This window comes from Nuphar pumila, chromosome 6 (assembly GCF_984573655.1).
Source record: "Nuphar pumila chromosome 6, dmNupPumi1.hap1.1, whole genome shotgun sequence".
NCBI classification, from domain to species: Eukaryota; Viridiplantae; Streptophyta; class Magnoliopsida; order Nymphaeales; family Nymphaeaceae; genus Nuphar; species Nuphar pumila.
In genome coordinates this window covers 127,587,783-127,610,565 of record NC_143254.1, presented here as the reverse complement: position 1 = coordinate 127,610,565, position 22,783 = coordinate 127,587,783, and the positions used below count along the sequence as shown (strand labels likewise).

General features: G+C 37.7%; 1 protein-coding gene across 2 annotated transcripts; it reads right to left on the bottom strand.

Moving 5' to 3' along the window:
- Window positions 1–1,642: 1,642 nt before the first annotated feature.
- On the bottom strand, window positions 1,643–19,204 carry LOC149836136 (shaggy-related protein kinase epsilon-like). 2 transcript variants are annotated; one of them, XM_090010800.1, is made up of 13 exons: window positions 19,006–19,204; window positions 9,575–9,838; window positions 9,336–9,428; window positions 8,520–8,579; window positions 8,151–8,423; window positions 7,973–8,047; window positions 6,358–6,414; window positions 6,108–6,248; window positions 5,319–5,369; window positions 5,132–5,227; window positions 4,941–5,024; window positions 2,258–2,360; window positions 1,643–2,152 (listed from the first exon to the last, which is right to left on the bottom strand). In XM_090010800.1, the coding sequence occupies exons 1-13, from the start codon at window positions 19,063–19,065 to the stop codon at window positions 2,091–2,093; spliced, it is 1,419 nt and encodes a 472-aa protein (XP_089866926.1). In that variant the 5' UTR covers window positions 19,066–19,204; the 3' UTR covers window positions 1,643–2,090. The 2 variants fall into 2 exon arrangements, with proteins under 2 accessions (XP_089866926.1, XP_089866925.1); XM_090010799.1 differs by having other exon boundaries at window positions 1,958–2,152; window positions 9,336–9,437.
- Between the last annotated feature and the right edge of the window lie 3,579 nt (window positions 19,205–22,783).

The window sequence follows — 22,783 nt, the reverse complement described above, 5'->3', positions numbered from 1 at the left end:
CCACTTTTCATCCCAAATTGGCCTTGGGAGAGCATATCACTGAATTTGATTGTTAGCCTGCCAAAGATAGAGTACACAACTCTATATTCATAGTGGCTGATTGATTATCTAAGTATGCGACGTTTGCAATTTCTCTTGTCACTTGCTCAGCCGAAGATATGACTTGATTATTTGTGAAGCATGTAGTAAAGTATTAAGGCATTCCTAAAAGTATTATCAATGACCGCTTGTTTCAGTGGTAGGTTTTGGAGAGAAGCTTTTTGTTTACTAGGGTTTGAACTACACTTCTCTACTAGCTTTCATCCACAAATAGATACCAGAGCTCACCAATGAGATGTTAGAAGAGTATCTATAACACTTTGTTAGTGCTAATAATTAAGAATTAGACGAAGTTGCTCGATATTGCTCAATTTTCTACAATCTTCAGAAAAGTGAAGTCTCAGGTCACAAGTCTGTCAAGATTGCTACCCGGTAGCAACCACAAACACCTCATTCCATAGTTGTCCAGGGTCAAGGAAATGCACCATTTTCCAACCAATTTGTTAAGAATTGATTAGATCAAATAAAATTGGTGAGGGCATTTTTATATAAAGCTACTAAGTGAATGAAGAAGTGGGCATACCAGAACCATCAGCCAGCTAAATTTTGAGTAGCGGACAAGGTGCTAGTCAAGTTATACCTTGAAAGGGTAGTGATTTTTTGAAGACATCATAGTGGGCTCATTCAGAAGTATATGATGGACCCTTCGTCATCACCCAGTGGGTAGATAACCTGGTGTAAAAGTTAGATCTTTCCACCAGTTTCCAAGTTCATTTAGTTTTTCCTGTATACAACCTGAAACCCTTCAATGAAGATGAAGACAAAGAATATCCTAGCTTGAGCATTTCTCAGCGAGCGCCCATCCTGCAACAAGTACCCTCATCAACATGCACACAAGCTTTTGGAGAAGTTGAGTTATAATGGATCATGTAAACAACTACCTTGGCGAAGTGAATAAATACCTATTGTAGTGGAAGGGTCTGTCAGAAAGCGAAGTTGAAAGACGCCACACAACATCCACCAATTTCAATAGCAGAATGAAAACTACCACCAGCAAATAGCATGGAGGACAGTGCAAACTTAGGCAAGGGAGCATGTTCCACCGACCCCCTCTTTTGCACTACCACCAGCCCTGTACTATTTTACATATGCCCTGTGTGGCCAATTGCTTGTAAATATGATGTAAATTCATGTTTTGTCCCTTAGAACGATCTATTTGTAATGGGTGTTTCATTTCTTGCTAAGTGTTGGGCCAACCTAAAAGCCTACCTGTATGCGTTAGTGGAAGCTCGATTGCACTCGCTGCAACTTCAATGAGTACAAGTATTTTACTGATGTACAATTGCTTTCTTATAATGCATAGATGTTTTCTTCAAATGATCTGCATTGATATTTTGCATGTGTGATTGTGAGACGGAGCCGTGGCACCTCGTTTGTGATCTTGCGTTCGTCTTTGTGTGTGTGCAGTGGCTTCCTTAGGCTCATCAGGCTGATGATAGGGAATCACCAGGTGCCGCACGATGTGACAATGGCACTTGATAGGTTTCAGACATGCCCTTAAACACAAGTTTTCTCATAATAAATGTCCACAAGTCGATAGAAATTTTGCAACGCAAATCGATACAAGAACTTCCATTAGATTGAGAAATTCTACATACTAAACATCCAGGATGAGAGTTGTACAAGTGGTAAATAATCCTCCCATCTATTCCAAATATAAATTACAGACAAAAAGGAAAAAAAACACAACTCAGATTTCTTTGCGTACAGCACATACATATTAGGACATTACATTCAAAGAGGTAACATTCACTTTGACATCAAATTAGCAGAGCACGGCCCCTCCATTTCTCTGTTGTCTTGCTCACCATATACCCTCAACAAGCAAACAGAATGGATGCTTATGGACACCAACGAATGTTGTAGCAGGACAAAGAGGTCATCCTTAGTTCGGTGAGAGCGACATTTCTCTTCTGCTGCTATACTGAAGTTATTAGGTACTATGTGCTACTCTACCATCACAAGAACACTGAACGACCGGAAAATGACTTTTATTTCCTTGCATGCTCCGGGATGAGACGTTGCAGCAGCTCAGGAGAAGCACCTGCCAGCTCTATTTGATGTTTTGCAAGGCAAAAAATACATAAAATTGAATTAAACAAAAACAGGTAGCTAAAATTGTACTTGATTGATTGTGTTTAAGGGCAGCAAGTTCTACCTTGAGGCCGGAAGTCAAAAAGTGGAGGAAGGGGCAAACCACTCGGCAAGCGTGCATTAGGATCTCGCAAGTCATTGAAGAACGGATGCACACATGCTTCCAACTGCCAAGCATAACAAATTCATTAGAATAATAGAAACATCATACAGATTCCATGTTATGGCTTCAGGGAGAATGTGGCTGAATTGCTAGGTCAACTTAACATCAAAGTCGATGATATCAAGACTTTGCAAGGAACATTGGGTTACACACACACAAATCAGAAGTGGGAAGTCAAGACAAAAAATTGTTGTTCTAAACTTTTTCCAAAACATGACACTACGAGTGATATTTCACAGCTTTACAATTTTGTTTTGACACCAATCATTGCTCTGTAAAAAATGGTTGCTCAAACTAGTAATAAGATGAATAACCTTCCAAAGCCATGTTGTAACTATCGTATTGGAACCTGCATTGGACAGGCTGGCGATATGGATGTATTATACTGAATCATATCACATCGTAAGATTTGGAAAAAACTCCATTTTAAAAATCACAAAAAATACACAAAATCAGAAAAATTAGAAAAAATCATAGAATGAAATAGGAAAAAAAAGAAATCAAATGAAGCATTATGAACAATTAAACATACACGTATTATTATAGCATGTGAAACAATATTGTAACAAATTAACAACTAACAAAACAAAAGGTTTACTATTAAAGAGTCACATTAGATAACAAAACAAAAGAAAAAAGTTTTGAATAAACAAACTATAACAATCACATAATTCAAAATAAAATACAATTTAAAATAGCTATAAAAATTAAAAAATATGACCACAAAGAGAAATAAAACACATTTAAGTAGTCAAACTACAATATTAAGTAAACTTAATTATGAAATAAATTGAGAATGATTAAATATGTAAGAATTATCAAGTATAAAAGATATACTTATGATGCTATAACAATATATCTATTACATATATCAAAAGAGTCCGAGATTAAACATTAAAGAGTAAAAAAAAGAAAGTAATGTCATTTCATTAGTAATAATTAAAAAAAAGTTTCATAATGTCTTTCATTGATTAGTTTCACTAATTACAATAAGCAAAAAAGTTGAATAATGTGTGTTCTTCCATAATAATACTTCTATTCTTTCTTGTCTTCACTAATCACAATAAATTAAGAAGAAATTTCTACTTTTTTGTTCGCATAGCTTATGAAATAAGTGAATAAGACTCTACTAAAGCTTCATTTATGTAAAAAGTTGTCACTAAAAGTGAAAAAGGATCCAAAATAAATTACCTGAAAATTCTCAACAAAAAATGTGGAAAATAACCATGTCTTAGGATAAGGCATGTATAGTATGATACAGCCCAATACACAGTTCTTTCTTATTCAGGGGGGCATATTGTATCGCATTGGCTAGAGATACTACGATACATCACAATGTATCATACCACATGAGACGATACAATATTTATAACAATGTTCCAAAGGGTTTTCACTTATCTTCTCAACAAATCTTTTTTACTTATTTAGTTACAATAATTCGATTAGGTAAAATATTTCAAAAGACACATCCATCCTTTCCCAAAAGTAGATTGATCTCATCTTTATATTTTTATCATAATTAACTTAATTCTCCCCAACCCCCATCCTTCCTCACACTTTTACCTCTTTATAGAACTTGTAAAAAGTTCACATGCCTACTGAAATGGTGGTTCACCTTTTGTTTTCAGTGATTATTATTATTATTATTTCTACAGTCAAACTAAACCAAAGTGCTACATGAATTTATCATCACCATCATCTCTCTCTCTCTCTCTCTCTCTCTCTCTCTCTCTCTCTCTCTCTCTCTCTCACACACACACACACACACACACTCACTCTACATACATCTATACGTATATAGGTATGTAAGTATTGTATGTATGTAGATATATTTATCTGAGTTATTCAATTTCTTTGTGTTTTACATTTACTAACTGTGTTTTTTTATCTATATTTTTGCTAATCTTTTTGGAGATATCATGGTTCTATATAGTCCATCATTATTATATTTTAATAAGTAAATTCTTGCAACTAATAATAACAAAAAACATATACGACTTATGGGCGACCTATGGGCAGGAATTCCATTAGTGTTCATACTGTTTGCTTCTATTTATTCCTTTCTTTTATACATAAAAAAGCCTAGATGCAGACAAATATATTTTGGAAACACCTCCCCTTTTAAGTAGCACCCTAAATCTGGCAGTCTGAAAGAACATACCAAGACAGACTGCATACTTCAACCACTGAAAGGTCAGTCTCATAGATTAGTGTTCAATTGCACCAGCTGGTGGAAATGAACACATAAACAACCAAGAAAGCATGTCAACAATGATGACAACTCATGCAACCATTAAGGTTATTGTAACTCAACATAATAGTAACAGGTTGAACATAATAGAAACACAACTGAGGATACACTCCATTACTAGAATAGATGTAACCACCAAAAGAACTAGTAGACAATGCTCTTTTTTTTCACCTTGAAGAATTGGAAAACCAAGGCCTTTTCCTTGGAAATATCATCGCTATAAAAGTTAAATGTAGAATGTGTCCAAAGAGAAGCATAATGCACATGTTATATGAAAAAACTATTGAAGAACAAATTTGGGCATCACAAAGAGCGGAGCATGGAAATCCTTACAGCAGTGCAACGCATATTAGGGGAATACTGGAGCAGCCTTGAGACAAGATCAATTGCTTCAGGGGGTGTTCTCTTATGAAAAACCTACACATGTATCTTTCAAAGATAAGCTGACTGGACAAGAATCACAACATGACATGGATAGTAAGAAAATAAAATAAACAGATAATCAATAGTAGTTTCTGCCTGACCTTGTACCAAGGATTAGCTTTAAGCTGAGGAAACTTGAAGTCTGTGTAATTTGGATTCATGCATCTAATCTCTTCCCTAGTTGGAGTCCCCAAAATCTAAAAAAAACATCAACAGCCACATTAAGGATTTAATACAACAATTACATGCTTAAGTGTGACACTAAGTGTCAGGCATCACAATTCAAACCTTAATAATTTCCACCAGCTGATCAACACCGCTTTCACCTGGAAACAGGGGCTGCACAAAGAAACAATCATATTGATTCAGCAAAGGACTCCAAACTTATGTTGGCTGACAGTCCATTTAGTAATAGCAAGTGGAAGAAGTGATGGGCAAGGTCTCAACTGAATAACTTATTTTATGGAAATTGATAAAAGAAAAATGCCATGTATGCAGAATTTCAGACCTATACTGTAGCATTACCATGACATGTAAGAAAAGAGGGTAAGCAGTGCAACACATTTCACATGGGTCGGATTGATTATGATTATTTATCTATCTGGTTCTGACCTGGATCTGAATCAACCTGAAACTGCAGGTTTCAAATCTGATCCATTTCTAAAATGGAATCAAAATTTTGATCCGTATCCGTCTATATTCTTTTCAGTCAGGTCGGAATTGGATCAAGATCCTCTCTCTCTCTCTCTCTCTCTCTCTCTCTCTCTCTCTCTCTCTCTCTCTCTCTCTCTCTCTCTCTCCATGCTTGTTTACGGACCATAATTGAAACCATACAGCTAGTAGGACCAAACTCCAGCTTGCAAAAGGAAAAAAAAAACAAGACAAACTGAACAATTAAACTTTAACAAAATAATTTCCACATTTCCAAATCAGTAATCACATAGAAAAGCCATTTGTTCACTGCCTTGGACTTGCTTCACTACTATCAAAGTTAAAAACCCAAGTGGATGCCAGAGTTGCCCATTTTTTTTACACCAGTATGGTGGAGAAAACACTACAAAAAACAAGTATACCAACCTGTCCTAGGAGAAGCTCAGCTAAAACACAGCCAGCCGACCACATATCTATGGCAGTTGTGTACTCTGTAGCTCCAAATATTAGCTCTGGAGCCCTATAATATCGTGAGCATATGTACGATATATTTGGTTCACCTGGCACCTGCAATAACAAATGAAGGGCCATTTAGTATATGAACATTCCAAGGCGATTCAGAATAAAAATACATTAAGGTGCTTTCCACCTGCACATGAACAGAGAGAGACCTTACCAGCACTTTAGCACTCCCAAAATCACAAAGCTTCAGTTGATGAGTGTGAGGATTAACCTGCAAAACTATGCCATATTCTAGTAACTATCAAGAAAGATTTTATCATTATTTTCACTTGTAGTTCTATTGATTGAATAAGTAATTTACTCACAAGGAACAAATAATAACTCGAGTATACATACAAATGGTAGATCATCCACCATTCTATACATACAAATCTTGCAAGCAGATGCTACATTTTGGTAAAGCAAAAACACAATAAATACCCAAGATGTAAAAGATTTCATAATTTTATCTTTCAAATGAATATAAATATATACAATTTTAATAGCAAAATCCCCAAAAACTTCTGGCTGTTTTTTTTCGTGTATATATATATATATATATATATCATACATTGATTTTGAGAATCTTGAGAAGGATTACAATACCATAAAATATCAAGTATAACAAAGAAAGAGAAAGTCTGATCTTTCTGGAAGTGACTTCCAAATTCATGACCAGTAATAAGCATAAAAGTATGATGTGTTCCTCTTCAGTATTAAATACTATTAACAGTTCACAATTTTCCAGTGGATCATGAAGCACCATACCTGAACAAGATGGCCAGACTACCAGACATCGCACCTCACATCATGTTATGTTCTTAGCCAATAATGATGACACTGATTTCCATGAAACGGTCATAATGGCAGTTGCCAAAACCAATGTAGGATGTGGTCTACGTACTTGATACTAGTAAGGCACTAATGCTTGCACCCAATGGACAACAAAGAAAATTTGGGATATGGAAGCATAGCAGAACTGTATACCGAGTCTTTGGAAGGAGGATTTTTCTCTTTTTTTTTCATTTAAATGCACACGATGCCATCATGGTTTATATCATCAGCAGAGGTAATTTTAATGGAAAAAATGATCATTATTTATTTGACCGAACACTAGTAAAGACAAAATATATAGAAGGAAAACCTTATAACAATGGTGAAGGAAAAGTGGCATCATTTTATACAAGAAACCTTCGGTGCAAAGTTCAAACTCCACCTTTTCCTAGAAGGGAATAAAAGATTCTTAGGTAGAAGCAGCAAGATATGCATAATCGCAGGCATCCCTCTCTTTAATTGGTCGTCATTCATGGAACACCCACACATGCATGCACACTTCGAAAGTTGTCTTTTTGAAAAAATAAGATGAAATAGCTTAGCTTATAATTCTTTGAACTATGCATCTTAGTTAATTCTAAAAATTTTCAAATTGAATGCAGGTGTACCAAGAATGTGATTCTCAATTTTTTCCGATTTCCCTCAGTGTTCATATGTAGAAGCTCCATAGAATTATTGTTTTTTGTGTAAAAGATGCATGCAGCTGATTTCATATATAAACTGTCTCCATTTCTTTTTACCATAAATTTTCATTTACTTGTAGTGCATATTATGCTTTTCAATCCTAGCACACTAACTCCAATTCCAACCCCATATACATTTTGTACCAAAGAAAAGTCTGGTAACAAGCCAACCTAAATATGTAAGTTTCACTTAGAACCTACACTTAAAAAAATGAAGAGGTGATGCTAGAGTAGAAGAAAGAAGATAAATGGAAACATTAATACTACTCTCACCAATAAATTCTGTGGTTTTATGTCACGGTGACATACACCAAGAACACCATGAATGTAAGCTAGTGATCTGCAAATCTGACCAAGAAAGAACACAAGTTTAATCAATAAAGGCAAAGATAATACCAGAGCCTACCATTTGAAGAGAAATAAACATGCCAATGGCATCAACATAACTTACCTGATAAGTGTACAACTGAACATAGATGATAGGCATCTGTTGGTTAATCCTGGTGTATTGTCTGGAAACTCGATAAACTGTCTCAGAAACATACTCCAGCACAAGGTTAAGGTACAGCTCATCTTTGTCAGTAGTTGAAAAGAAGCAATGCTTCAGCTGAACCACATTAGGATGTTCAAGCAACCGCATTATTTGGAGCTCCCGGTTTTTATATCTCTTATCTTGTAGAACCTTCTTTATAGCAACTGCTTCACCAGTTTCTAGACACTTGGCCTGCATATAACACATTAAAGTGCATCCAAATGGGGAAAATTCTGGAAAAGCAAAAACCTTATTCTAAATAAAAGATCATAAACTTGCAACACATACCTGGAAGACAACACCAAAGGAACCAGTTCCAACAACACGTTCTGCCATGTATGATATTGACTGCATAGAAATCCAAACAACAGGAGAAATGTTATCAGCACATGCTAAACCATTTAGAGGCCATTATCAAATTCAATTTAAATTTCAGAAAGTTCGTTGAAGCAAAAAATTCCCAAGTCAAAGAATCAAGCACAAAAAACTGAAGGAAGAAACAAGATAAGAGAGTAGGCAGAACAATGCAAACTTGGACAGCTTCATAATTAACAGACAAGAATTCATGTTTAGACCATGTTCGCAAGAGATCTAAATTAGTTTTTGCAAAGATTGGATGATAGTCAACAAGAAAGTGTACAACCCAATAGAGGATGGCAACCAAAATCATTTGTTTACAGAATAAGCCAACATGAAGCAGAAACAAAATCTACACAACAAGTATTGGTGATATTTTGAAAATATCATGATTTTTACAAAAGCAGATATAATCCGCATAAAAAAAATACAGTTTCAAATATCTATTTTTAGAATATTGCATTTTAATGTGACAAAAATACTTTCATATGTTATCTTCATACTTTTATTCATATTTACATGTGTTTATATTTTAATACAGGACAAAATTTTCAGATTTTTTTTTAATTTTATCTCCGGAATTTCCCTTGCTGAGATTTTCCAGAGAACAAGCTTTGTAATATTGGTCAAATTAAATCATTATGAACCCATAAAAGACACACTTGCTACATGCCACCAAGGGAACAATGATTCAAGACCATTTAGACAAGTGTTCATTACAACATGAGATAAATTCAAGAAGCGTACATGTTTTGGCTGGCCATTTTCACCACCTATAGTCATTCTAATGATATGACCTGCCTCGGTGCCACTTCCATTCACAACAGTTGCCTCCTGACCCTGTGTCACCTTCAAACAAACAAATCAGGCAACATCAATGAGAACATTAGGCTCTCAGCAACAAATGCAACCATAGCATATATTGGCATTTGTAGAACTTCTTCTCATAAAACTGTATAAACAAAAGTGAACGAGGAAAAGCTTACTTTATCATTGTGACGATCAACTTTATCATCACTAATTTTCATGTCATGCATTTCCTTGGGAAGGTTTTCAACACCAACATTTTCACTCTTAGCAATAGATCTGGCATTTGGTGCATCCACATTAACCATATCAGTCACTGAAGCCGCAGCAGCCACAGGCTGCTGGAGGCTCATCCCAGCATGTTCCACGGAATCCGATGCCGCTGGAACTTTGCCTTTTCCTCCCTGATCAAACTTTGCTCTTTTGGAGCCAGAATCCCCAACCTGGTTTCAACAGAAATAAAAAGATGCAATTATATTCAAAACCAATCGCAACCAAGTGTCTAAAGTGATGGCCTTCAACAGTCAGGAATTTTTTTTAATCTCAAGTTACAGAAATAGCACCATTTACACTGTAATTTAGATAGACAATGATTCAGGGGAAGTTGTGCTTAGTTCCAAAAAAAATAAAAAATTCAATCAAATCGATATTTGGGCAACTCTGAACAATAAAGCAAAATGAAGCTGTCACAAAAGGAGACCAGACCACATGAATTTTACCTGCATCTTCACACCATAAACCAAGTTTGTAAGTAGCATATTGTTACCCATATCGGTCGCGCATAAAGTTAAATACGTATCATAGCGTATCGTAAAAAATTATAAATTTATAATAAATTTTGTTCAAATTTTTTAAAAAATCAAGAAAAACAGAAAAATTTCTAAAAAAATCATGACACGTGAAACAATGATGAATTGCACAAAATACAACTATAAATTCATATATGAAGAATTTATGTCTCTATCAACTGCATAAGACATCATCAAACATCAACTAATATACATAATATTGCATGCATATCTCACAAGAACAATGTAAAATATTAAATATCTTGCAATTAAGAACATGCCACAAGACTCATACTTTTATATTATATAAACAAAAACAAAATAACCAAGTTTATGAATAATTAAGTGTTAAATAACTAAGTTTTTTGAAAATATAACCTCAGAATAATGGGTAGGTGTCTAACGCTTTTTGTGCCTACCACGTGCCTACTGAGCTTTAGAAAGATTGTTTCTATTTTTTCTAAAATCTGACCATATAAATGTGATCTACAAGTTTGATTTTGTTGGAATCGACTTTTGGATCGTCATTCCAACACCAAGTTAGGTTTTTATAACATTCAAAAATCAGCGGTCTACAATTTTAATAAAAAATATTCATTGCTTAAAAGTCATCTTTTTTCTCAAAAACATGATCCAAGTGTGATTTTTTAGCCCAAATCAATCATCTAAAACACATATGTAAGGTCAGATTTAAAAAAAAAAAACCTGAAAACTATGTCACATGGGTGCAGGTGCGGGTGCGACACGAGTGTGGCGCAATTTCAAAATTTTTGGACACGGGGACTAGGCTATATATATATATATATATATATATATATATATATATATATATATATATATATACATATATATAAGACTCGGTCAAAGTTGTGCCCATTATGGGACAAATGATGAGTTGTGAAGCCTGATTCAGGGTTTTTTTCCTTACAGGAGGGGGAAAGGGGGGGGGTGTTCCCCGGTGTGGGTCCCGCTGCACGGTTGCGGGCGGGGGTCCGGGGGGGTCGCCCCTGGATGGGGGTTATAGGGGGCAGCACACACACACACCCCAAGATTTTTTTTTTTTAATTCTGTAGCCCAATTTTTTTTTAAAAAAAAAAATCCAAAAAATGGACCAAAATGGACCCTGGGTGCGTTGACCGCACCCAGGGTCGGGTTGACCGAGTCCGAGCCGCACCCGTGTTGGTGCGTGTCGACGCGGGTGCGTCGACCTTGGAGTCGAGTCTGTGTGACATAGCCTGAAAACCCCTATCTAAGATCTGTAGGACAAAAAGCATTAGGTACCTAACTATTCCTCTGTAACCTCAATAATCATCATCATTATCTTCTTCTCATGATGGAATGCAAAGGGTTGTAGGATCAGAAGAAGAGAGTGTGAGAATCTTCCCTAGAACTTGTCTTGTGAGAAAGAGAAAGCAAAAGAGAATGAGGGTTGCGGCTGTCACGATTTCAATAATGAAATCGTGACCTAAAACATGTATTTATTGTTTTGCTATACACTGTGGGTCCGGGTCTGGTATAATATCCAGACCCAGAATACAATATATACTATACACAACATGGATTCGGCTCTGGTATAATGTCCAGACCCAAATTATAATGAACCCTACTTTTTCACCTCCCCTCAAGTTGAACATGGTCTTGAACCATGAACAACTTGTCTTTAAGCATCAAAAAACGATCTTTTGTCAAGCCCTTTGTAAATATGTTTGCAACTTGTTTTTCAGTATTAACAAATTCAGGCTCGATTTCTTTTTCTTCAACTTTTTGTCTTACAAAATGTTGGTCGATCTCAATATGCTTAGCACGACTATGATGTACTGGATTGAATGACATGTTGAGAACACTTTGATTGTCACACAATAATGTAGAACGAGAGATTATTTCTCCCACTTCAGTTAGTAAATGCCTGACCCATGTGACTTCAGCAGTAGCAGCAGCCATGGATCTATACTCAGTCTCTGTGCTTGATCTAGCGACAACCTTTTATTTTCTACTACTCCAAGAGACTAAGTTTCTTCCAATAAAAACACAATATCCTGATGTAGACCTTCGTTTATCAGGGTCCCCTGCCCAGTCTGCATCACAATATATAGTAAGTTCACGCACATCCTTGCCAGACGACTGTGGAGAATATATCAACCCATCTCCAATGGTTTCTTTCAGATATCTGAGTATCCGCTTAACCACCTCCATATGGCCAGTACGTGGCGCATGCATAAATTGAGACACTTGATTGACTGAATAAACAATATCAGATCGAGTGAATGTGAGATACTGTAACATCCTTATTAGACTGCGGTACCTGGTGGGATCCTCACACAGGTTTCCATCATGAGCACTTAGTTTTTTATGAAGCACACTTGGAGTTCCTAGAGGCTTGCAGTCTTTCATACCTGCCTTGCTGAGAACATTTATCGTATACTTGTGCTGAGTGAGAGTCAAGCCATGAGTCTGGCTATCGACTTATACACCAAGAAAATAGTGCAAGGCACCAAGATCTTTCATTTTGAACCTCTGACCCAATAGGTTTTTCACTTCTTGGATATGATCTTCAGAGTTTCCTATGATGACAATATCATCAACATAAATTCATAATAGCATGGTCACATTCTGACTTCTAAAAATGAATAATGAGTGATCCAGTAGAGAGCGTGGAAATCCATGTTTTTGAATCTTAAGTGAAAAGTTAAACCAAGAATGAGATGCTTGTTTTAGGCCATAGATAGCTCTTTTTAGCCTGCACACGTGTTTTACAATTTTGCGCGAGATATCCAGGGGGTTGTTCCATGTAGACTTCCTCCTTCAAATCCCCATGCAAGAATGCATTTTTTACATCAAGTTGACTTAGCTTCCATCCATGTTCAACAGCCAAGGAAAGAATGATTCGAATCGTTCCCATTCTCACCACTGGGTTGAAGGTTTCTATCATAGTCTTGACCTGCTTCTTGGGTGAACCTTTTTGCCACCAGTCTTGCCTTGTATCGTTTAATGGTTCCATCTGGTTTATACTTTATTTTGTAGACCCATTTGCATCTGACAACATTTTTGTCAGGTGATCTGGGAATAATTTCCCAAGTTCCACATTCATGTAAGACTTGCATCTCATCAATCATAGCTTCTACCCATTTGGTAGAAGTGGTTGCCTGATAGTACATGATAGGTTCATCTTCCTTATTGAGGGCAGATAAAAAAAGCTGAAAATCCAAGGAGAAGTTGTTATAGCTGACCCACTGATCAATAGGATGTCGCATGCGATTGGATCTTCCGACCTCGAAAGTATGAGATGAAGTAGGCGCAGTTGCTGGGGCGCAATTTAAAAGGCCTGATGATGACGTTCTCTGTCTAGTATATGAAATGCCCTTGTATCTGCCCGGTACCGATGATGGTACTTCTTCCCCCATTTTGTGCTCCCGATGTACCAATAGTCGCGAACATTTCTTCATCCTGCTGCACACAATCTGGAGAACAGACTGCATTGGAGCTAGCAAAAAGTTCTAAATTCATCCAAGGATAATAAACTTCGGTTGTGGTAGGGGACATATCCGTTGTGCCAGCTTGGTGATCAAAATTTTGTTTATCAAAGACAACATTTCTTGAGATTCTGATACGTCTGTTGCCGGGATCATAACACCTATATCCTTTGTAGTCATCTGCATATCCCACAAATCTACACTTTTGAGCCTTGTCCTGAAACTTGTTTCTCAGAGGCCGATCAATGTGCACATAACAAACACATCCGAAGGCACGTAAATCATGATAACTAGGATGAACCTCAAAGAGACAGTAATAAGGATACTTACTTTCCAAAACAACCATAGGCATTCTATTTATCACATGTACGACAGAATGAAAAGCTTTTGTCCACAGATTAATGGGAAGATTATTGTCATGGAGCATACTCATGGCACTTTCGACGATATGTCTGTGTTTTCGCTCAGCAATCCCATTTTGTTGAGGTGTGTGTGTGGACATGACACCCTTCTTCCTATCCCATTATTTTGAAGAAAAGAAATAAAGTCACTAGATGAGAACTCCCCACCCTCCATCACATTGGAAGAATTGGATGGACTCAGAGAATTGATTTTTTACTAAGGAAAAGAAGTTTTGAAACAAAAGGAAAACTTCTGACTTATTTTTTATGAAATATATCCAGGTGTATCAAGAGTAGCTATCAACAAAAATTAAGTAATATCTGCTTCCAGATCCAGAGACAACTGGGACAGGTCCCCATATATCAGAACATATTATCTCAAAAGGCTTTGAAGCTCTCTTATTAACAGAATGAAAAGGCAATACATGACTTTTGCATAAAAGACAACTGGAACACTTCTGACTTTTCTCATCCACATTGAGACTTTCCTTTGGAATGAGATTATTAGAAACAAGTTTCTCAATAAAATGACTCCCACAATGTCCTAACCGACTGTACCATAGGTAAGGCTTATTACATTCAGAAATACTAAAAACATTTGTTGAAGAGAAATAACACGACTCTAATGAAAGCTTTGAATCCAGATGAGTAGGGCGGAGGGTGGTGACATGGAGCTTCTTGAAAGACATACATATTGCCTTGTCTCTTTCCTTCAACGAATGTTTCCCTCGTGCGCAGGTTCTTGACCTACACAGAAAAGGCAGTGAATTTGACTGAAGCATGATTATCATCAACAAGTTTAGAAACAGAGACAATATTTTTCTTGATATTTGAAGCATGAAGGACATCAGAAAGTTCAAGAGTAGAATGTGACATGGGAATGACAGATTTTTCAATATGAGAAACAGAATGGTAGGATCCATCACCAGTGACAATCTTACTTTTGCCAAAATAAGGAATAGGTTTAGAAAGTTTACCTGCATCGCCAGTCACGTGAGTTGCTGCCCCTGAGTCAACGAACCAAATTCCTTGATCATTCTGCTTTAAATTCAATTCTGATAAGGTGGATATCAACAAATCTCTAAGCTCCCCACTGTCTCTGATATTGTTGGACTTTCTTTTTGGTTCTGACTGTGGAGTCTTTCCTTTATTTTTAGGATTGTGCCAATAATTCGCCTTGATATGCCCCATTTTGTTACAAAGAAAGCAAGTGGGAATAGATTTTTGTCCCTGAGCATGAGTCAACATATTTGGAGTAGGAAGCAATCCACGTCCTCCGTGTCCATTTCGCCCTTGTCCCCCTCGCCCCTGTCCTCAACCATAAGTCACGCCAATGGCAAAAACTTTTTGAGAATTTGCATGAACATGGGTTTCTTCAGAAAATCCCTTCAAAGTCATTTCATACTGAATTAATTTAGCTCGCAACTCATCAAAAATAGGAAGAGCAGGCAGGCACAGTAATAAAGTGCCGATCATATTATAGTTGGATCCCAATCCACTCAGAGTTTGTTGCACCATATCACTGTCACTCACTGCACATCCTATAACTGCAAGTTGATCTGTGATAGTCTTCATCTTGTTTAGATATTCCATGATGGTCATGGAGTCTTTTCTCAGCAGCTGAAATTCTCTCTTGAGGAAAACCATCCTCGCCTGTGAGACTTGTGAATACGTCTGAACCAATATTTCCCAGAGTTGCAGGGTTGTACAATTGTCAGGAATTGCAATAAGAACCTCTTGGACAAGGTAGATCTGATGTATGCAACTATTGATTGGTCTTCCCTTTCCCAGTTGAGATATTCTGCATTTTTGACATACACAATTGAACTTTCCCTTTTATCATCTTTCTCTTCTCTCGTAACAAATTCCAGCGGGACTGGAGTGGTTTCATCCAGGTGACCTAAGAGACCTTGGCTCCTTATAAAAGGAATGATTTGTCTCTTCCAAATCAAGAAGTTTGAGGTGGTTAACTTTTTGGAAACAAGCTGATTGAGAAAACACGAGGGAAGACTCGATTGAGAAGAATGAGAATCCATGAAGGAAATGGAGAGAAAAAAATTTATGTGATCAGTCTATTGCCCGAAAAGTGTGTTGGTCGCCTTTTTTTTTTGCGGCTGAGCAACCTTCAAGAAGTAGTCGAACGGAGACTGTCAGATTTAAAGGGGAATCAGGTCTGAATTTTCCCTTCCTCTCTTTCCGTTTTTTTTTTTAAATTTTGAGATTGATGCAATAAGAATGTTTCACACGTTGAACAAAATTTTAAAATGACTGTGTTTTTAGACAAAACCTAGATGAATACGATGTGGGCAGACAACTGCAATGTGAATGCTAGTTGTGACAGCGAGAAGAAACAGACTAAAGATGGAGACGCTGGATAGAAATAGAATCAGATTGAAAACTGCTGTAAAAAAAACAAATCTGGACAGCGAAAAGAAAAATGCTCCAGACGAAGAAGGAAAATGCATAGAAGGGAAGTGATCCAGATCTGGTGCAAAGGCACGATTAGATCTGGATATACCAGACGAAGAAGAAGAGTCGAATATTGGAAAATATTTGAGGTAGTTTCCAATACCAGACGATCAGACCAAGAGGGGTTGACTTTAGGGATTCACGTGAAACAGGAGAGTCACGTGATTTTTTTTTGGATATTTAAGAGATTCACGTTAGACATGATGATATTAGACTTCACGTGAGACGTGAATCCACCAGAAAAGAAACAAAGGGAACGAGAGAATAAAGAATCCCTAGGTTCTGGTCGTACCTTTTTTTGGTTGAAGAAACGAAAGTGAAAAACACGAGAGAGATAAAGAATCGAAACCTTAAACCTCTGGTTCTGGTCGTACCTTTTTTTTGGAAGCCCCTTCAAACCCTAGGTGGATCTAGGCTCTGATACCATGTGAGAATCTTCCCTAGAACCTGTCTTGTGAGAAAGAGAAAGCAAAAGAGAATGAGGGTTGCGGCTGTCACGATTTCAATAATGAAATTAGGGATGGCAATGGACCGGGGGGGTAGGGGCGGGGGACAGGGTCTCCACCCCTGCCCCGTCTCAAAATTAGAACCTCCATCCCCGCCTCCATCCCCGCACGGAGATGGATTTTAACCTCCACCCCCGCCTTCATCCCCGTTTCATGTCCTCCATTCCCGGTTCAAATGGGGATGAGGCGGGGCGGGGCCCCATTTCCCCTCAGTCTATTGCCATCCTTTAGAAGGATTGGGGATGGGATGGGGCGGGGCGGGGTAGGGCAAGGAAAAGTGCAAGTCCATCCCCGAACAAGGATGGATTTTAACTTCATCCCCGCCTCCGTCCCTGTTTCATACCCTTCATCCCCAGTCCAAACAGGGCGAGGCAGGGCGGAGCCCCGCTTTCCCCGGTCCACTGCCATCCCTAAATGAAATTGTGACCTAAAACATGTATTTATTGTTTTGCTATACACTATGGGTCCGGGTCTGGTATAATATCCAGACCCAGAATACAATATATACTGTACACAACATGGACTCGGGTCTGGTATAATGTCCAGACCCAAATTATAATGAACCCTACTTTTTCAGAGAGCTCATCTTCATCATACATATCCTCTCAGGCTTGCACATACCCCATTTCTGCCTTACTCATCTTTTTTTCTCATACCAGTAACTAAGTAACTAATTGCTGGCATTGTCATTTCACAGCATCCAACACATCCCTTGACATACAAGGGGCAACATTATGATGTATCCCGGCTAAATGTGCTTCAACTGAGAGATACTACCCGAAATAATATGATGACAATAGTAGCACTCGGTTGAAGCCCACTCCCTTGAGTGAAAAAAATCAATAGAAAACAAGGAATACAGATTTGTTACTTTAGCCCCCTCTCTTGAGTCAAAAAATGTTGAAAATGCACTATAATATGAGAAATCTACAAAAGTCATCTTCCTTACGCACGAACCATCTCAAAAAATTAGCATGCATCTTAGAGTGCGTGGGTTCTCCTCTAAAAGCCTCTACACAAATCAGAGAATCGACCCTAGGGAGGTCTTTAAAACCCAAAATTAAAAAAGTCAAGTTTCTGCCCTTTTAAAATATGTCAGACATATATTGTATGATATGGTACCATACATGACTATACAGATACACACTCGTATCACAATACAAGTCTGTATTGTATCGAGTTAGGCCATAGTTACTACATGTATAGTACAATACAGTACGATATTTACAACATTGTCATAAAAACGCAACACGCACTACCCAACTTTACCAAGTCCTTATATAAAATAAAATATGCAGACTTCAAACCGTGGTAAGAAAATTCACACCTTCCAAGCACGTATCGTGCTTCAAATATTGACTCTAGCATGATATAAGCATTTCGATCGCGCAAAAGTTTTCATCAGTCTCATAAAACAACCCTGCAACATCTAATAGCATATCCATTCTAATCGCTGATACAGTTTCCCTCAATAACATATTAGATATGTCATATGGTAGGAGTTCCATTCAAAAGATTTCGTAAAATTCTCATCCATAAATAGACAAATGCCACATTCCACATATCACTCACCCAATCAATCCTTTTCACTCCAACATTCTCGCAATCAAACAAAAGAAAATAAAGCAAAAAAAAACATGTTAATAAAAAATCACGGCATCTAGACTAATTACAAATTCAATAACCCGCAAAAAACCCCTAAACAATCTCAAAATAGAACACAAACGAAAGAAAACACTTCCTCACAATAAATCAAATCAACAATCCACAAAAAATCACAAAAAGATATATCTTCCTCACTTACCACAATCCTTCTCTCAAATTCCAACAAAAAAAATCAACAATATCAAGTTAACTCCCAATCAAAATTGCAAAAACGAAGAGGGAAACCCTAGAAATCGGGATCCCCAACAAAACGAGAAACAGAGCACAGGAAACACGAGAGGAAGAAGAAGAAGAAGAAGAAGAAGACTCACAGGATCCGAAATGGAAGAGCGGCCCGAGGCAATGCTCTTGAGGCGTCGCATTACATGCATGGCTGCCGAAAATTTTCACCAAACCCCCCCAAAAAAATCACCAAAATTTAAAAAAAAAAATACAAAACGTTATATGTCGTATTCAATGATCAATCCTCCCCCTTCTTATCTTCGCCTCTCGCCCTTCTCTCCATTTACAGAGAGCAATGTGGTTGGGAGGAAGGGCGAAGAAGACGAAGCAGAGGAGAGGAGAGAGGAGAGAGGAGACAAGGGGGGGCCTGCTTTTCCCCTTCCATGACCGGTCAAAGTCAAAGCCCACATCCGGGCCAAAAAATTGCTATTTTATTCGCAGGCGAAATTCCGCCACAACAATCATGCGAACCCCTTGACCGTTATGGAACCGGAGGATCTTGTCCGTCCATCTATACAACGAACGGCGATCGGTTGGGTGGAGGTGGGCCCAGTGATCTGCGGTTTTTTTGCTGATTGGCGTTCCTACTCGTCTCCATCGATTTCGGGTTATGGAATCGCCCCTGGATTTTGCGTGAAATGACGGGATTACCGAGGCTCGGGACATGGAAGAAGTGGTGGGCCCCGCGGAAAAGGCAGAGGGCCGGGGTGGTTGCGGACTTTGAAAGTTCGGACCGGAGTGGGTGTGTGGCCCGTGGGACCCATAGTCCGGATTAGCTTTTTGTATTTGCCCTAACTATTCTTTGGGTCTTTTTTTTGGTAGGTCTTGTCTCTTTAAGTAGGGCTTTTTCCGGGTCGGGTCGGGTCGTGACAGTTTTCTACAATCCGGGTCAGGTTCCGAATCTGAACCGGATCTCACAGTGGGTTCTGGATATGATTATGTCCTGAACTTTCATGATACCAGATCCGATAAGGCTCTATTTGGTAGTCGGAGACTCGGAGTTGAGAGGGAGACGAGAATGGAGATGGGAGAAGAGAGAATATGGATAGTATAAAAACAATCACAAGTACTAATTCAAGTGTCACCCACCGTTTTATACGATCCGGAGAAGAGATGGGTCGACAGAGATGATGTTGAACTTCACCAAAAACAACGAGCAGATCATCCAACTCCTATGCGAACTTCTCTCCCCTCTCAACTAACCTGAAACAACCAGTGGAGTCGAGTTGGGGATCTCGAAAATCCCCGTCTCTGCTTCCGACACCGGATGCCAAACAGAGCCTAAAAATCACATTCTCCGCTAAGTTTTTTTAGTATAGAAATAGAAGATGTAAAACAGACCGTGCTAGAACCTGGTTTTGACTTGGATCCATTGATAATTTACTATTGGTTCTGGATCCAGATCCAAACAGAGCTGGTAGAATAAGTTCTGGATCCAACCCTGATTTGGGTGTGGATTACCCATATATGATGGTTTTGGGTCAGAACCTGGCCATCTTTCATTTATGATGGTTCAAAAACTTTTGGTTCTGGATCCAGATCCAAATAGAACCGGGCAAATAAGTTATGGATCCGACTGGCATTCTGGTGTGGGTTAACTATGGGTCGGAACCTGACCAAATTTTCATCCGTGATGGGCCAAAAAAGTTTTGGGTTCTCTAGTCTCTGCCTTCCTGATGATGGGGGATTGGATCTAGGTCTGGGGATGTAAATAGCAAACAGTTCAGAGTCAGTTCCAATGTGGGTGTTACGGTTACTGCATCCTAAACAATTGTGTGTAGGACAATAAAATCCAGATCCAAATATAAGTACAAAGTCCTCGCTAGGTCTGCATCTTATTAGCATTTCCACCCTGGTTCAATCTGGTTTTAAATGTAAATGGATTGAGAACTTGGTTTGGATATGAAATTCAATGAACAGAACCGGCCATTAACTAATCAACCCCACACGATGAGCTTACTGGATACAGATTAATGGTAGTCAGTTGATTTGGATACACAACCCAAACCCGGTTTAGTTTCTTAATTGTTCCAGAGCAACTAAAAAGAGTAGGGATGCCAACAGATCAAATTTACTTCAGATATCCAACTTACCAAAAATCCAGATTTAATTAATTAAGCAGGATGGATCATAGTTACCACAAGGCAAAATGGATATGGGAAATGATGGGCGGAGCAGAAGCAGGAAAACAAGTGTTAAAAAGTAGTATGAAGGGTGAAGCAAGATTTGTTTTTGAAGCAACCGTGGAAAAACAAGTGTTAAAAAGTAGCATGAAGCGTGAAGCAAGATTTGTCTTGGAAGCGATTGTGGAAGCATGTGAGAAGTGAAAAAGGAAACATGAAAGAGACCAGGGAAAAATAAAAATAATAAATGAATAATAACATGAAAAATACATTAAAAAAAGAGAAAGCTAAGGGAAAATGAGTGAGAAACGGGATGCCATATTAGTCATGGTTTTATATATGAATCTGAATCTAACTAACATATGTATCCCAATGCCATGTAGAAGTCTACAAGATGGAGCTAATTGGATCCAGATTAAGCAATATCTTTTTCATCTTTATATAAATTCAAATCCAAATCTAAGTTGGTTGAGACCTTCTCATGTCTGCTTCAATAATGCCTACATTTGAAAACTAATCTGACCCATTTGGGTTCTTTGTTGGGCATGGATTCTGGGCCCTATGCCGTATCGGGTTTTAGGGATTTGGCCCCGGTCAAGTCTAAAGATAAGTTATATAACATGCTTATATATATTCACTAGAATATGAGAACTGAAAATATAAGAACTAGTGTGTCAACCTAGATATTTATGGATTTTTTATTCTTTTCTCTTCAATCTAAGCATAGGGATGTGATCTAGGCTTTATAAGAACCCCCTCTTGAATCATCCGATTTTGATGCATAAACAAGATTTTTTAAGGCTTTAAAATTAATGAATCATAATCTTCGTAACAATTCAAACATTCAAAAATCACACTTCTTTCATTGAAAATAAACAATCCAATTGTTGATTCCTAGCAAATTCACCGAGCCAAGCACATCCACATGGTTTGGATTTGCAAAAAAAAATATTGAAAATGCCCATATTTCTAGTTCCCATATTCTATATTCAGTGACTCTCTCTCTCTCTCTCTCTCTCTCTCTCTCTCTCTATATATATATATATATATATATATATATATATATATATAAAGTAAGCATGTCGACATAGTTATAAATGCACATTAATACTGGGAGTTAACTCCAGCAGATTCGAACCTGGGACCCCTCTGTTAATAGTACGACTTAACCATCCAACTCTCTCTTTAATAATATCTTCATCTTTCCTCTCAAAAAAAAAAACATCCAACTCACTCATTCAACCCTGCATATAGTATTATATATTTTGATCACTAAAACGTGGGATTAATATTCGATCAAGATTTCAATTAAAATGCGTGAGTCAATTACAAGTCAGTAGAAGACGGGAACCAATCTAAATGGCTTATCCTTCCAAATGAAGACCTTTCTAGGTCTAGAACTGCATCAACACTATTTTAAAATACATTAGGATTGGTTTAATAAACTATTATAGGCAGAAGATCGCAATGGGAAGCAACACCCATTGGTTTCTTGTCTTCAGTTATGCAGTTTGCAAGAGTAGCAGAATCTGGTGTCCTTGATTCAATAATTGCATACATTATAGCTTAGAGAGGCAGATTTGCATGAGAATGATTCTCAGGAGCTGCATTTTCTCACGTGCAAGCAAATATGAAAACATGGGAACGTGAGAGAATGAATCACATTCTCTGTCATTTCCCTAAATCTCGTGAGAATCGGAGTCATAGGGTTCACCCCGTGACTCTGATTCTTTCAAGAATTCGA